The following is a 17,929-nucleotide window of genomic DNA, read 5'->3' on the forward strand; positions in this document are numbered from 1 at the left end:
ACTTTGCTTGAACAAAAGAGAATAGACAAGTTGTACTTTGTGTGTTTGTTGTCCTTCATGTGTTTTTTGTCCATCCGGTCTGTTGGCGTGTCTTAAATGTTTTTGTTTGTGTGTTTCTGTATCGGTATGCAGTTATGTGTGCAATGTGTGAAATTTCACCAGTGACGCTGTAACAGCGTCTGTATCGCCCTGGTTCAGCAGTTCAGCAGTTATCACAACAGGGAGTTGACACTGCACTTGGGGAAAGAGCAAAACTAATCAGTCAGAGTGACAGATGACAGGATGCTTTCTCACACTTCTCTTCTGGCTTTCTGCCTCTTTGTCCATAAATATCCATCTGATAATCTTTTCATTCACTTTCTAAATTCCCTTTTCTCTTTCTTATCCTATTTTACCACTACTTACATATATATGTTGTTCATGTCTATCCCCTTCGCTATGATGCTCTCATTTACACATACAGTATACACACTCAACTCTCATCTTTTTCCTCGTGCCTCTGTCTCATGGGGCTGTTTTACTGGTGCCCCAGCTATGGACTTGAGCTGGACTGGGGATGTCAATTACAGGACTATGATAGGGCCCCTGCTGCATTATGCATGGAAGTGTCCCACTGGGGAAAAAATGGCCTACAGCCAGAAACGATGGATGGAGAGATAGAGGGATGAATAATGGATGGAGAGATGGAGGAAGCGAAACACCATTGCAATCTGTGTCTCACCAAATTGAAGACTTGCCCTGGCTCACACCTCTGAAGCTCAGGTCCAAGTCACCCTGGGTGACTCAGAGTCACGAGGTTGTTGTGTGAGGAAGCACAGGATGACTTTAATCAGTATTTCATTTTGTGCATTGAGACCCAATGGGTTACCACCATCACACTGGGTCACCTAAGGTCTTCATCTGTTATTCTTTGTGCAGACAACCACCAATCATAATCACTTTTGTGTATTACCCTTTGGACATTAAGCCATAGCTCTGTTTGCCAGCCTGCACATATAAACTATGTAGAGTGTGTGAATGTTTTTTGCCTTTGTGCACTATTTTCTCTGTCCCTGAAGACATACCACATAAAAGCAATCAAGAGCACGATATATAATTAAAAGTAGACACTAACATTTTGGTTTGGCATCCAATTAAATGTCAGAAAGTGTAATTCCATTTCTTTAATGCTCTTTTCGGAACAGCTCGAGTAAATAGAAAAGACCAGAGTTAATCCTTATTACACCCAAAAGGCGATTTGTTGTACAGCTAGCAGTCGACTAAAGAACAAATAAGGATCACAGACCTCAAAATCAGCCACAAGACAAGACCAACAAATATGAATTTATTTACATACTTAAACTGTTAGTGGCCAATTTTAACATTCAATCATTAAAGATTAAGTCCCATAATATAATTATCAAAAAAATATATAATTCAAAAACCCCAATTAGAAGATCTACTCTAAAGTATGTTTTTTTTTGTATTGCCACCATGAATGTCTATTATTTGTGGGAAAAAAAAAATACTTGAACAGACTCTATGTTAGAAGTTCTCTTCCAGATTTGCCATCTGGAAAAAGTCAACAACACAATTAAATGGGCACAATTGAAGGTGGAGAGAAACTTCAGACTTCTAGTGGAGCCTATTCATAATTTATTGCAACATTTAGTTTGTCACATTCTGGAAATCCTCCTGTGTTATTTGTGAAAAGGGTCTTCAAAACACCATAATAACAACTAACTTTTCCAGTTGAAGACATGCGAGGAATGTTGTTTTATTTATTTTTTTTACAATGGACTGTCAAAGTTAAGAAAAGTCCTGTCACAATCAGCAGCTGAAGAGTTGTCACAAGACGGCTAATAATGAATGAACAGGTTTGGTGGTAAGCACAAAATCAGAAAGCTTAGATTCTGTAAATGTTTTGATTGTAGGATGTCAACAAGTGTGTAATACAAGGACAGTGAGGGGTGCAAGTTGTGTTCTAGGAATGGCAGTTTTACCACTTAATGCTTTGTGATGATTGCAATTGTTTGTGTGATCAGCAGCTTTGGTTCATAATTTGTTTGTGAACACCATTTGCTAATTTGCAAAATGAAGAAGTCAGAGACACGTTTTACATGAGCAATAAAGAGAGTAGTTCCTTGTAAATACACTGTTTGAAAGATTGCTAATGTGATGCAAACATTTCTCCACATAGAAGACCCTGGATTTGGATATATAGTGGAGATGAAAGGTGTATACACATGTACAGGTGCTACATATGCGTGAATGTGTGTGAAAGTCTCCCCGTGCGTGTTCCCCTGGCAGGTCCCTGATGTCAACTAATGTCAGTCAGTGTATCAGCGAACGTGAAAGATGCTGTTGTTATTCATCACCACCATGGTGGGATGACACTATTTGTCACTGTAGTGATGGATTCCGTCTCCCTCAGAGGAACATGTGCAAGCGCCGTCTCTGAAAGGCTGTCTTTGTGTTTCACACTCACTCACTCACGCACACAGACAAGCACACAAACACGGTGCTGGAACTGACAACAAAGGCGTGCTTATCCAATTGTGGGGGAATAAGATTAGGCTACAAAGAAACTCATAAGGCTAATGTTAGCATCTCCTGCTCCAGTGAGAGCCTTTGTTTGTGTAATCAGGAAAAACATGGAATTAGATTCGAGATGCTGTCTCGGAAATGATGCCCATAAGACCCTATTGTATGATGTTGACATGTTCCAAAATAACAGAAGGCGATGGCCTGCCTTCTATCTGATGCAAGAATCCTCAGGGAAATAAAGAGGAGTTGCGTTGTTCAGTTATCTGATTTAGTTTTTCTCCAAAATAGACTGTCTGGCAGACCTGGCCTAACCTATGTCTTTACTCACTGTTTTCTTTTATAATTGACTTAGCTTGTCACCATAATTAAGTTATGGCAAGGAAAAAAATAACTCCTCTGTCATCTGGTGTTTTAAGATGCTAATCTTTCTTTGATGAGCGCGTTTCATTTTACAGCCGTACTGTAATTCATCAATAGCAGCAATATGTGGGCTTATGAGAGCTGTGGGAGTAAACTGTCAATCCAACAGGTGAAGCAGTTGTAGTTGTTGTGTCTCAGGAGTTGGAAGTATAACCACTATATATGACATTTTAGGGAAAAAAACTACGTGTGTCTTTCTAATCCCTGATGATTACATATAGTTGGCATCCAGTGCTTAAAAAAAGCCGACGAAAACGGAGATAAAGATGTTTCTTCTGTAATGTAGAGGCATTTTTAACATATTTGTCACAGGAGAAGGGTGGTATGACCCTTTTCACTTGGGAGCTAGAGTTTGCCATAAATTCTCCCAACAATGTCAGGTCAATGGTGGTCGGGACACTTAAGATCTAGAGAGTGTTGAAGGAACTGTAGACAGTCTGGTGTTGTTATACGGGCCAGGAGAAAGAGAGGCCATTCATTTGCACCTCTGTGACCCCCTCTCTCATTCTTCTGTTGAAGAATAGCCTGCCTCTCACGCACAGTCGGCCTTAAGCCCCTCAGGGCACCCAGAGCCTGTTACATAAGAAAGAAGTAAAGAATGCTCCAGAAAAGTCTTCAGCCATGACCTTGGCTTTGACAAAGCGCTGTGATTGGTCCTGTTTTACCAGCACTGTCTCATGGATAAAAATCACGTATGTATTCCTGTGTGAAGCTGAGAGTCAGCAGTGGGAATGCTTCACTCAGTTATTCTACAAGATCAAGAATTATATGGATTTTGTTGAGTCTACGACACGATTTTAAATGGCAAATCTACTTTCGTTGTCGCTTGAGGTTGCTTGTGTGGCGGTATTGGTCTTTGAGTCAGTTCCTCACTTTAATCCAAACTATCATACTTTAACTACTATCAGGCGGATTGTCATCCCGTTTGGTGAAATATCTCAACAGCTACTGCATGGATCGTTAAATCTGGTGCAGACATTCATGTTCTCCTCCAGTGATTGTTATTATTTTTAGTGATCCCTGAACTTTTCATCTAATCACATTTATTTCACCATCACATCATCCTTGGCTGATCAACAAATGCTAGCATGATAACCTAGCTTAACATTAGCATGTTAGCATTTAGTTCGCAGACCTGGAAAGTGTACGGTTTTATCGAACTTCTGGAATTGCATATTTTCATGTACATATAGTTTGTGTGGGAAAACAAATACAAAAATACTCAAAAATGCTACTTTTTGAATTTTTGGAAATGCATACAACTTTGTAGTGTGCTGCAGGCAAGTGTATTTCATTGAAAAATAAAAAAATTTACTTTCTTAATCGAGGAGACTGGGAAAATTGTTAGGAAGAACTACAGACTTTTTAGACTTCTTAAAAATTAGACAACCAAAATGTGCCTTCAAGGAAGTGATTATATAAATTCTGCAGAATAGTGTTTAATATTTCATTTTTAGTTGGTTCTCAGCTTTGATTGAGTGCTCTAATTGGCTTAAAAGCTTATTGAGTTGTTGTTTTACTGCAAGCAGAAATAGCCTCTTATGTTTAGCCTCGCTAAAAGTCCTTTAAAGCTTTGTTTGTGTCTTTTATCATCTGAATGTTTTACATTACCATGCATTGCTGTCTTGAGTGCATAGAGGCAAACACTAGTGGCGAGATTTGCATACACTTCAGATGCACATTATCTAAGATTTAGTGTCAATTTACTAAAGTCACCCTGCATGATAAATCTATGCCAGTTGGGCAAAACCTTTTAAAATGGCAAATTTAATCCTTAATCTTTATTTTATCCATTGTTCCTCTAAAAGTTCAGTCCAGGGAACATAATGTTCTTTCTTGATGTTTGAACAGGGCATTTAGATTTGGCACGCTGGCTTGATGAGTAAGCTGCCATTTGCCAAACATAATGTAGAAGATGGATAAAAGGATGAGCTAGAGCTGTCTTACATGACTTGTTCAGGCTAAATTTTCTGTAATCATAGGTTTGGAGCATTATCTAACTAACTCTATAATCCTTTTAAAAGGGCACAGTCTGTCGTAGTTTTTAAATTTTCTTTTTAACCAATAATTTGGGGTAAATCTTGTTGTCTCCACTTCCTGAACTTCTCTGATTATAGCAAGATGTTATTTCTCTTCTAATCTTTATCCCTCTTTTATGCTGCAATCCCTCATTCATTTCTCACTCCTCTCCTCCCTTTTAGAATTTATTTCTGGCGTTATCCCTCTTGTTCATCCTTTATCTCATGTCATTTGTCTTCCGCAGCCCCCACATAATTTTCCTGTCCCAGAGTGTGTTGTGTGCTGGGAATCCGGGTTCCGGAGACAAAGGCCTGTCTCTGTGTGGGTCTCGGATTTGCCATGAGATTGCCCACTCTTGGTTTGGCCTGGTTATCGGAGCCAGAGACTGGACCGAGGAATGGATCAGCGAGGGTTTTGCCACCTGTCTGGAGGACATTATCTGGGCCCAAGCACAAAAAGTACTATACAACTGCTGCATGATGATTATAGTTTTCTTTATCAGTATTTTATGGAAGCAACTGAAAGGCAGATTTTTTTAGACTGCAACACAGGTAGCCAAAATCCTTTAGATCCCTACTCAGATAATCACCATTAACATAAGTCCATCTTGAAGAAGATTTCTGAAAAAGGCAACTTCCTCACATTAGAAATGGAAAACACTCAATATGAAACAACCTCATGAATGTTTTCATTTCCCAAAACTACTTTGTATCAAATGATATATCACCTGCTTCCCTTTGGCACGATGCAATAGCTTTGTGAAACACAGCTGGACATTTAGAGGAGAGTGATTGTTGTAAAAAAGCAGACAATAGATTAAAGAAAAAGTTTGACCTCCAGATGTCCTTCTGCAGTCTGAGCCCTGAGGTCTAATTAAAGATATCTACCATAAAAAAGAGATAAACTAAAGGACAAAAGAGGTGGGTGGAGCTTTTGTACCAGTACTTGGTTGCAACACTAACTTCAGCTCTAATCCACTTGTTGATGTACATACACACCTAATCCTCCTGCTTGCATTCCCACACCATCTAGAGTTACACAAGTGTTTCTCTTTTGTCTCTGCTGTGCAATCACAACACCTCACTGACATGAACTTGTCTCTGTAGAAGCAGATTTTACCAGAATCATTGCCAAATGTTGCCAAAATCAATAAGATATTGTAACAGACACAGTTGTGCTGTTGTCACTGTATCTTTTTGTTGTTGTTGCTGATGAAATTCATGATATCTAATTTATGTTTTGCAGTTACTTTTCTATCCATATCTGTCTCCCGCCAGCTCTCATTACAAGAAACAACAGAACAGTTTGACCTGAAGGCACTTCTGAGGTGGAGACGACTTTCTGATGAGTTGCAAAACTCAAGAGAAGAACTTCAGGTCCTCAGGTGTGTGTCTCTCATTGGTTCGTTCAGTTATCTTTTCACTGTTGGCACTAAACAATAGAAGGAGCATGAAACAGCACTGTTGCAAGTTTATCACAGATACTATACAGTTGCATTCAGTTGAGTCCAAATAGTTTACTAAAGTGCAGCAGAGGAGGCAACAACAGCTCACTATTTTTGACATATTTTTTAAACAAACATTACGCCATATATTACATTACACGTCTTAGAGGCCTCAGCTTAAACATGCATAAGAAGCATTGTTACTCAGAGTAAATGTGTTAGTTGACTCTTAGTTTATACTTATTTCTTTAAGGCTGCCGCTCGTAATTATTAATAATCCTGAGTATTTGATAAACCTTTGCCTTGCCAGCAATGCCAAACCAAAAATACAAATTAATGCACACAGTAGTGATCTGGCATGTAAAGCCAATAATACCTTTTAGCAAAACAACATTGCTATAGAGTAGCATAGTGCAAACATTTTCATAGGAATAGGCGACAGTTTCATTTAACAAAGCAGACACATTCAACTTTTTTTTAGGTTAAACTTTGACCAGCTTTTTCTTAGTGTCTACGCTTGCAGACACACACGTGAGTGTAAGGGATATGCATTCCAAGGGTACAGGTGTGGCAGGTGTGGCAACAAAGTATATCCAGGTGTGCCGCACTGTCATGTCTTAGAAAAGTTCAGCACACGAGGACAGCAAGCACGCACAAACACACACACTCTTCATCTGATCCTGACAATGTGGGACCCACACCCTGTTTGTTTTATCCAGGGTGGAAGCACAGTGTCATCAGGAGATTACAGGTGTAAACCCAAGCCAGGAGTTAACTCTTTAAATGGTGAAAATGCTTGTTAGCTTTACGCACACTAGCTGTTTTTTTTTCTTGTTTTGTTTTGGTTTTTTTTAGATTAAAAAAAGCATCTTCACTGGAGATGACACTTGTAATATAGTGTGCTATTGACATTCAGGCTTGTAAGAGGCAGTACAGAGCATAACAGCAAATCAGTGTATTATTGATTTCATGGCACCTCTGCTTGGCACTAACCTCTATCTATGTCACTTCACAGATAATGTGCTGTCATCACACAATTGAAACGCTTATGAATTAACAGTGTGTAAAAGCACGTCAGTTCCATTTCTTCTGAAGGGTGCAAGCTGCAGTTAGTGAGTGCTTCATAGAAATAACGGTGATTAAACATTGTTAGCTTTAAAGACTGTTTCCATGAGTTTACATGATTCTACTTCTTCAATAATGACTGTGGCTAGGAATACGTAGCATGTTCACATTCATTGTAGGAGGTATTACTGCAACAAGGAATCTATCTTGAAATTAAACGCTGTGCGTGAGTGAAAGGGTTAAATATGCACTTGAGAGCGATGTCTGTCTCACAGTCTATCAGGGTGTTCCCCTATGAGGCAGACACACGGGCGATTAGGAGGATCAGGATTAGGTTTCACTGCACCTGACGAGGTTAAATCAACAACATAAAACTAGCATTTGCAAAGTGCAAACTATACATTGACTTACACATACACAGACTTGCATGCCTGTATGCCTGGATGCGTATGTTTTGATTGATTATGTTACACGTGAACACTGTATTGAAGATAGATTTGCTTAAGTGGCAACAAAGAAAGGCCATTTCTTAATCCTCATGTCTCTTCAAGCTTTAGTAAAGCATGTTGAGGCATAAACACATTTTATCTTAATGACTGAACACGTTGGCTCCATGTGTCAGGAACCCAGAACTCCTGTCCACATGTACATTTCCACAGAGCTAATTATTGTTTATTGAATTTCAGCGAAGACATGTCATGATTATAGTTTATCATTATACTGTTATCATTTTGCAAAATTTTTAGGTGACACTTTATCTTATGGGTCTGTAATTTTTGAATAGGAACAGTGTATAATAGGTTTCCTGGAAGGAGCTGTGCAATTTGGGTCTAATTATATGGAAAATACAGTCTGTGTTCATTTCTTTTCTGGTGAATTGCTGTGTATCCTCCAGTCTTTTAGTGCACAGCAGGCTAACTGACCACGCAAAAAGGTGACATGTGCCCACAGGCAAGAATCCAATTCAACAGATGTGTTCATGTAAAAATAAAGTTTCCAATAATAAATTAATAATGCCTCAGTGTTTACAAGGGGTGATGTGGAGCTGTTCTGTTAAGGAAATTCCAGTTCTACTTATAATTACAATCAAATTACAGCTAATTCTTTCCAGGAACACCCCATTCCAGTACAAAAAAATTTGTAGGAAATGACTGTCCTGTGAATAAATGTTGTTGTGCAAATTAAAATTTTGAAGCAAAGTAGGGGAAAAAAATGAAGAGTTATTGAAGTTTCCCACGTCACACATTTTCTCTGAAGCAGTGTATAACAGTTGGGATTAACTTCATTTTAGGAGGGAAGATCATTCTTGATTTTGGGAGCAGTATGTGTGACAAAAAAATCTGCTTAAAAGTTCGCTTCTTTGGCGCTTTGATAGGACCGTATCTTCATCAGAGCTTTCACTGATGTGTCATCATCACTATTGTATATAGGCCTGTGCATGATAGTTAAAATTATTTTGTTCGTGTTTTGCTTGTTTTATATATTGTAATAAGCATTATTAGCCTGATAACCTATTTATGAACGTCTGTATCTTCTTTTGTTAAATAGTAGTTTAAATAAAACAGGTCATGCTGCTTTTTGATTTGGACAAGACTATCTATTTGTCCAACTCCTCATGTGGCTTCATTAGAATTACAATAGTGTTGAAACATAATATGAATGAGCACCTACTGTTTGTTACAGCGCACAGACGAAATGTTTCAGAGGGTTTGGTGAGGGGAAGGATAGGAAGCAAAGTGGGATGTACAGAGAGATAGGCACAACATCCTCACTAGTTTACACACACATACATACACACAACGGCTAAATGGCAGGTTGTTCTTTCGAAGTTCACTAGGTCACAATTGACACCCCATGATCCAGCAGGGGCCCCAGTGGCCAGTGTTTATCAGTCCATTTCAGATGAGTTATATTTAGGGCAGCCTGGGCCAGACGCCATTCTCCCTGCTGATTTACTGGGCTGCTGGGAGCGCTGCTCTACCTTATCCGGTTTCCACAGTCAACCCAGTGTAATTTGTCAGGATATGGCTCGCGGAGCTATAAACCTTGTGTGTGTGTGTGTGTGTGTGTGTGTGTGTGTGTGTGTGTGTGTGTGTGTGTGTGTGTGTGTGTGTGTGTGTGTGTGTGTGTGTGTGTGTGTGTGTGTGTGTGTGTGTGTGTGTGTGTGTGTGTGTGTGCGTGCACATTTGACATTAAGTTCTGTCAGTAATAGCTCCTGATTTCCTCTCTCTCTCTTTCTTTCCCTCTCAATCTCAGACACACCCAGGTGTATGCATGGCTACACACACACAGACAAACAACCCCCCTCCCCATCTCACACACACATGGCCGACAAGTCAGATAAGAGCTCCATTTATTCTGAAATACATTGAGCTATTGTGAGACATTCAAGGAAGCAAACAGCGATTCCTCTTAAAGCTTTAGTTAATCATCTCTGACAGAAGAGAGGCAGCAAAAAACCAGGGACTTACACATCCATACATCCCAGCTCTGGACAGTGAGAAGGGTGGAGTCCCTTTGTGTACCACAGCAGTGATGGATCAACGTTTTTCTTCTCTGTACTGTGCCGCCGGTGTCTCTGACGTACGAAATGGACACATTTTCTGTGGAAATACATGTCCTGTCATTGTTTTTGTCTCTTGCCCCAGTCCCTTTTTCTTTTTCTCCATTTGACACACACACAATTTCCCAGAGATGGAGCACATCCCGCTGTCTTAAAAATATTCTATTTTATCTTATCACCCGGAACAGACAGACGTGGACACTAAGGGCAGGAATCTGGACAGAGAAAAAATTTATAAAATAACCCCATGATAAAAAACATTGGAAAGTCTTATGGTCATGATATAAAGAGAACAAGTAAATGACACTACCCTAACCCTGACAAACACTACATTGTATGTTGTAAGTTTCCACCTGTAACTCCTGTGTTTAACAAATTTGTGCTATTGTAAATCATTTTGTCTGCTGGCAGGCTGCAGCTATTTGCAGCCTTCATTGTACAGACACTGAGGATCTTGAGTAAAATGTTCCAAAATTGATTTTCCCCCTCATTGCTGTTGTGATTTTTCTCACGCATTACATTTACATGACATGCACACAAGTAGGAACACACCCTCCTGTATGCATGATGAAAGGTCTTGTAAGAATGTCCAGTTGAATTTAGAAATTCCAGGAAGCTGATGACTTCCTCTCTCAGTCCACTGAGCAAACCAAACATTCCTGTCTATCTCCTGTCCTCGATTTCTCCCACACCTCCTCCTCCTCCTCCTCCTCCTCCTCCTCCTCTTCTTCTTCTCCTTGTCCTCAGCTCTAATCCACTTCATCTACGCCCCTCTTTCCTGCTCCTCTGTTCACCATGCCAGGACAAAGACTCATATAGATCAAATATTTGGAAAACTTGCGGCTTACAGCTAAAGCATAACTCAAAAATATTAAACATTGAGGTTTTACAGTATTTATGACTCTCTAATCATGAATCACAATTTCAGATGTGTGTCTTTTGGTCTTTCTGATTGTCCATGATTGTGTGTCCTGTCATGAAGCGGTGCTGTGGAAAAAGTGCTAGCTGGTGATGAAGGGTGTATTGATTGGTGGGCCAGGCGCCTGCCGTATCGACTCGGTAGGAGGGTGATCCTTCAAGGCCTTCTTATTGGCACACTGAGTTAATCTGCTCATCCTGATCAATACCAGCTAACTGAAACTATCATTGCACAGCATCCCACGTCAGGGATTTGTTTGTATGGCTTTTATTGGTTTTATGTGTGTTTGTTTGTGTGTATATGGAGGTTGAAGCGATGATTTGTATCTGTGTGACGGGGAAAGCGAAACCTAGAGTGTGGCTCTTTTGTGCCGGTAGTCAGGGGTGCTTTTTTGTGGAAGTGTTATATGTTCACTGCGTGAGTCATGGGCAGTAAAGTCAGCGCATAGCACTGTGAGGTCATATAAACACTATAGTATGCTGTTATAAATCTGCAGCTTGATTTCCAGCCCGCCTTGGGCAAAATATGGCAACTTGGCAATGTGTTCGCCATTGAGAGACTGTCTGGGTGGCTGGATTTAGTGTTGCTGACACTGTACTCCTGCTCGCTTGAAATTGTGGTTTTCCTGCGAGTAAAATGTCTTAAGAGTGAGATAAAATATAAATTCTGTACTCAGGTTCTCTCACAGCCCACTCTGTTTTTCCCTTTCGGTCTTTTTATGTAGCTGTTTGTTTTTCTGTGCACTTTCCTGTTTGCTCTCTGTGTGCTGAAAATCTCCCCCTGTGTACTGCACGTCCATCTCGTTACCTGTTCTGTCTGAGTGTGATTTTGTTTCCCTGCTCTTTGTCCTCCCACAGACCCAACATGGAGAAAACCGGTCAGGTCAGCAACTCTGGCTCCTCCACAGTCAAACATGCTCTCAACCCTGAAAAAACGTTCATGCAAGTTCACTACCTCAAGGTAAAAGACTAGTAGTATAAAAGCGGAAGGGAAAGTTGGAAAATGAATGAAGGAAATGAGGAAATCAAAGGGCTATAAAGTAATTCTATAATATCCTTTTAGCTGTTCCACTCTATGTCAGTGGAGCAGCACTTATAGATGGCTGTTACTGCTATACAAGTTTATTGTCTGTGATGGATCATGTTTTTTATTTGCCTTGTTCTTTGTCCAGGGCTACTTCCTCCTCAGGTTCTTGGCCAGTCAAGTGGGAGAGCAACAATTCATTGACTTCTTCAGATTATTTGTGAAGAAATACCACGGGCAGCTCATTTTGTCTCAGGTAAGGCTGTAGTAAAGGAAACTTATTTTTACTTGATTTACTTCGTCCCGAATCTTTCCCCCCACCCTTCCTTGCTGCCGTTAATAAATCCTTAGCTTAGGTTTGAACTGTTTAAATATGACCTGTCTCTCAGGCACAATCTTATTTCCATAAATTAATTGAAGGTTGATCTCAGGTTGATTGCTACAGTGTTACAATGGCTGAAAATATTCCAGCAGCCTCTCAAATTGATGATTGTACATCAGCTCGGCCACATATGTTTATTCTGCTGGGGCCTTTTGCTGAGTGATCACACCTGGAAGTCTGTATATGTGAGTGTGTGTGTGTGTGTGTGTGTGTGTGTGTGTGTGTGTGTGTGTGTGTGTGTGTGTGTGTGTGTGTGTGTGAGACATGATGTGTTCCACCTGGCTCCTGTTTCTTCAGTGGCAGATTGAGTCTTCCCACTAAATTATGGATGTAACATAAACACTGTTTGACCTTGTACTTTCGACTTAAGATCAGATACGCCTTTCTCTTTCTTTTTCCCTCCCTCCCACACATACATGCCCTAAATGCCTCAATTTCTGTGTCTTTTTTGGATTCTTTTTGAACAGGATTTCCTGCAAATGTTGCTGATTACCTTTCCCGACATGGAGAGGTATGTAAGTGGCTCTGAATAATGCTTACAGCGTAATTGATGAATAATGTAAAAATGCCTTGATCCATTAAAGCCACTTTGATTTGCACTGAAGTAGTAGCAGCCTGACAATTGAGAGATGTCTTTACTAATCAATTTTCTGTTTTAACATAGGTCTTTACAACTTCTTTTCCTTAACAGATTGGATTTGTTAGTTTATTTATTGTTATATACATGAGTATGTGTTGATTTGGCCTCTGGCGTACTTGCTCCTGCTGTGAAAACATGGCCAGCAAAGCTCCTAACAACAATCCTGTTAAGTGAACAGTCTCATCCACTCTCGTATTAATTGAAGTGTAAAAGGATAACTGCTCCTCCTGCTCTCCTCCTCTCTAATTTTCGCTCTCCGTCTCTGCACTTGCTTAATCATTCAGTTCTCTATTTCTCCTGATTGCCTCATTAACCTCTTCTTTTTGCCTGTCTCTCCCCATCCCTCATCTTCTTTCCCTGTCTGTCTTTCACAGTCCATACTGAAAGCTTAAACCTTCTTTTTTTTCTTCCTCTACACCAATTTGTGCTTTCAATGTTGTCTTTTTAAAATGTATTTTCTGCCTTTTTTCTGTCATGTTGAGTGTGCTGCTGGACCAGCAGAGATTGATTGAATTAAACAGAGGGAGTTGGGCACGGTCAATATTTGGATCGGATGCCTCTTTCAGTAAACAGCTCATTGGAAGAGTAGGGTTTAGGATTAGAATAGACGCTCACTGCTGAGGGTCATGGCCATTCTTTTCATGGTGCAGGTTCATATGTCATGCTTGTTCATTAGGCTCAAGGGTCCAAACATAATACTTTATGAAAAAAACTATACGACTTTTGAACATATTTGAAAAATCATTGCATTTATTGATTTCTGTCGATGAGAAGCCACTATTTTAGGCATCACAGTAACATCATGTTGAATAACCAGTAAAATGAAATAAAATTTCCATTCTGAGCGTGAAAAGGCTGGTAGATACATGTCTCATCTGCTCTCGTGAGACACAAAGCTTATTTCCCTCTAGTCCTATTATTAAACAGCACTTGATAAGTCATATGGTGTATTAGCTGCATTAACCTTTTGTTTACCACACAAGAGAAGTATGCTGACATAACCCCATATAATCCTACTTTATGGTGTCTTGCTGTTGGCAGATGTTTAATCTTTATATATCATCTCTGTTTCAACTCCTCATGTCAAGTGTGGAAATTTCCTCCTGGTGAAGTCACTGATGACAGTTTTGAATGCCCAATTTCTGAGCAAATTGGTGCTTTATTGGGAGTATTACATTTTCTAGTATACCTGCGAGTATAAAGGGGTTTTTATGTGCTTCAGTTTACCAAAGGACCACTCTCTCCATCCAGAGTTGCCAGCAAATGTGCTATATGAAATGATGCAGTCAACTCTGCCAGTGTGTGGAAGCAACGAGTGCAGCCTTGACCTTGGAACAAAATGCCAGTCTCTCTAAACCATTTGTAGCTACACTAGCAGCGGTGTGGGTCAGTGCCGGTCAGTCTGAGTTGGTCCTCCAGCTTGTCAGTGCATAGACACATAGACACTCAGAGCCCACACAAAAAGAACAGCGAGCAAGTTAGCGAGCTAACATTAGCCAGATTATACAGCTTAATTGACACAGGCTGCACGTGATGAGCAGGGTCGAAGTTGTCTTTAAAATGTCCACTTCACTTCAAAGAGGTTAAACCCTTTGTTCCCCCATTAGTAGTAAAGATCTGACATTAGAAGATTTCTGGAATTTATTGAGCAGTGTAGTTAATGACAGTAGACCATAGCCATAGACAAATAACCATAAAGTTCTCTCACTGAAAACGTCATTTATGCTTCTCCAAATTTATATCTTAATTTTGGAAATAGGCATGTTTTTGATTAAGTATTTCAAATGTTTATTAATAAATGTCCTGCTTGGTCCTCCTACTTGTCTATGTACAAGACATGTAGATGTCTTTTTAGTGTGTTGTTATAGCTGCAGTGATGGAAAAGCAGTGTTTAGGCACGACACAAGAAGAAAAAAAGATGCAAAAGGTGCATTCAATCGAGTGGAGTGAGTTCCTTTAAGAATATTTTCATCAAATGTGGGGAAATCAGTAATTGAACTTCAGTCGGAAGAGCTAACTTAGAGAAAATGGGTATACAAAAATGTAAATTAGAATGTTCCATTACAAAATAAACCCCTTTAATGGGTTGAATGTCAGTATACACTAATAGCTTCCGAGTAGCTAAGTGTGGAATTTTTTCTCGAAGCTCAGGCAGGTAGGCCTGCTAGGGGGATGGAGGACATATTGTGTAGTTAGTCATCAACTCTTTGTGTAGCCTGTGTATATACTAGATGTATACTTTACAGTTTGCATATATACTGTGGACTGCTTGTGGAATGTTTGTTTGCATGCACATTTGTCTTTGTCCAAGTCAGCTCTGTCACCGTGTGTGTTCTATGTGTGGTGTTTGACAGCTTCATGTGCAAACCATCCACTCTGGCCCCTCTTCAGCTATGCACATGTACATACACATATTTGCATGCGCATACGTATAAATCCAGTTCATTGTCTGTACATGCCTGCCTGCTTGTCTTTGTATAGGAAAGTGGGTGTGACCCGCTTTTTGTTTAAGGTGTTGGCTGAACCTCAAGTCTGCCATGACCCTCACAATATTTTCCCAGAGCCATGTTTTCATAGGGTGTCTTGGGCAATAACAATCATTGCTGTAATAATAGGAATAATACTAACACTTGTGCCATTGTGTTCCAGAAAAGGCCTCACCCTTGGTGCTATTTATGCTGACTGGCTTGATCGACCGGGAATTCCAAAGGTATGAGAAGCCTGTGTTTTTCAGATTTTTTATATTTTTGTTATCTTTAAAAAATAAAATAATGTCCTGATAAATACTGAAATAACAGCAGTGTATATATGCAGTATACAATATGTCAAGTGTATAAAATAGGTTATGACAACATCAATATAACTGTAGACAATAGTGTAGACAACAACAACTGTAGACAATAGTGCAGTAATTAAGCACTACTGATTTTGGACTACATTTATTTGTGCTCAGAGTCCAGTATCTGCAGTCGGTGTTTACAGGTTGTAGTGATTCTCTCTGAAAATCAAGACCAGTCTGGTTTACCATAGCTGTCGTTATGTTTAGGTTTTGCTAAATTTGGTTCGCTGTACAAACCACAGCTGACTTGGTTGGACGTAAAAGCCACACACCAAAATAAATGAATTGTCATTAATAGTGATAAGAATTATATAGTTTTGAGGTCATTTCATCAAAAAGATATCTGTGTTGGTTCAAATGTTGTGTTTGGATTTAGCTGAAAGTCAGCAGTGTTGCATGTCGTTCCACTGATATGAGCCTAATTGTGTCACTGAGAGGATTATGCTCTGACCATACATGTCAACAGCACCATCGCATTTGTCTCAGTGTTGAACAGCTGTAAATAGCTGCGTAATGACACTCTCATAATGACAATTATGTCTCATAATAGAAGTAAATAGCTGTCTGTATATAAATACTACAGCTTAAATGGTGTGTGACTATTAGCCAAGAGGCATTTCAAAGCTGCTGCATGATGACGGCTCTTTGAATAACAAGATGTCCTGATAACTGACATAGTTCATGCACTACTTTTAAGAGTGTTTTGATTTTCAAGAATATTTCTTGAATGGAGGAGTTCACTTGATATTATGTAGACATAGCAAGTCTTTGAAAGAGCTAATTGTGCAGTTAATTTTATCCTTGTGTTGTTGAACCGCCCACATCGTCCGCGTTGCCAGGCTGTATCTTTTGACAAGGTGAATAGTGCGGCTCTGCGTCTGCCCTCTAACAGAGCCACTAGGATTGCAAGGCTATATACACGCTCACACAATCAATCCACTTTAACAGCTTCTTCAATTCTTCCGTTTCCATGGTAACTGATCTTAATTACCACTGTGTGCGTATGTGCATCTTTTTTGTGTGTGTGTCTGCGCTTGTGTTGCTGTCTGGGAACCTTCACCTTCTAGATTATGTGATGATGTAACTGGAGCCTTTCAGGGGCCTCTCAGGGTGGGAAGGACAGTGTGGAGGGACTGCTCGGCTGTTTTCTCACACCTGATTGGGTGACGTCTGAGTGTTCTGTAGGGAGGCTTTTTTTGTGCTTTTGATGTGCCAGTCACCGGCTAATAAGATCAGCCAGATCGATTGAAACCTTTTACAAATGCAAGTGCTTGTGTATTATGTACACTGGACACAAACGCATTTTTAAAATCTCTCTCTCCCCCCCTCTCTGCCGCTCTCTGCCTCCCATCCATCGCTCTACAATGTGCCTGATTTGGAGAAAGGCAGGAAATGGTTTGGCCTAATAATAAACAATGACATGCACCAATCACACAGTAAGAGATGGGGAATGAGAGGGCCAGTGCTGGCCTATTTTAGACCTCAGTTTAGATGAGTAAGCACTCCCCTTGTGATGATGGATTTCGGCTGAGGTACTTTCTTTAAATAAAGGCTACCCTTGATTCACTGAGCTTTCAGCCTGGTACCTTCTCCTGCAAGTTTAACTATCACATTAATGTTTTATATTTGTCTTTTTCTGCCTGAGTTATTAATAAATGCCAATTATCACAGACTGATTTAGGTGCTACTGCTTTACCTGGTATATCAGCACGTTCATGCTCACTGTTCTTCCAGGCAGGAATTGGATTGGGATTTTTCTCCAATTAATAAGCCAGAGTATCGCTTTAAACCCCAAAAAAAGGAAAAAAGCTAAATTGGCTGATGTGACAAAAAAAAAAAAAAAAAAGCCAATTCCTGGAGCTCAGTCTTCTTCTGTTCAAATCTGGCTATCACACATCAATACTTCTTGAATATGGCAACTCAGCTCTGTCTCCAGCATTAAAAATCAAATGCAACATTAGATTATTTGTCAAATCACTTGTTGCTTATTCAAATCGTATATGGTTATATAAGTTTTTATTTAAGAAAGCTAATCTAGAGGTGTTTATGCTAAACTGAGAGCAAACATTTTTAATAGTTTTTTTTTCTC

At 39.8% G+C, this 17,929-nt stretch overlaps 1 protein-coding gene across 6 annotated transcripts in view; it reads left to right on the top strand.

Annotated features, from left to right (window-relative positions):
- Window positions 1-17,929, top strand: part of aopep (aminopeptidase O (putative)) — a 72,297-nt gene that overhangs the window by 17,167 nt on the left and 37,201 nt on the right. For all 6 annotated transcript variants that reach the window (XR_004846518.2, XR_008602006.1, XM_023299109.3 and 3 more), the window contains exons 7-12: window positions 5,210-5,423; window positions 6,243-6,349; window positions 11,814-11,916; window positions 12,128-12,235; window positions 12,829-12,872; window positions 15,651-15,711. Coding sequence is in view for 4 of the 6 variants with exons in the window: in XM_023299109.3 (XP_023154877.2) it covers window positions 5,210-5,423; window positions 6,243-6,349; window positions 11,814-11,916; window positions 12,128-12,235; window positions 12,829-12,872; window positions 15,651-15,711 (637 nt within the window). In the remaining 2 variants the exon portion in view is untranslated. The remainder of the gene's footprint in view (window positions 1-5,209; window positions 5,424-6,242; window positions 6,350-11,813; window positions 11,917-12,127; window positions 12,236-12,828; window positions 12,873-15,650; window positions 15,712-17,929) is intronic.

This window comes from Amphiprion ocellaris, chromosome 6 (genome assembly GCF_022539595.1).
Source record: "Amphiprion ocellaris isolate individual 3 ecotype Okinawa chromosome 6, ASM2253959v1, whole genome shotgun sequence".
NCBI lineage: Eukaryota > Metazoa > Chordata > Actinopteri > Pomacentridae > Amphiprion > Amphiprion ocellaris.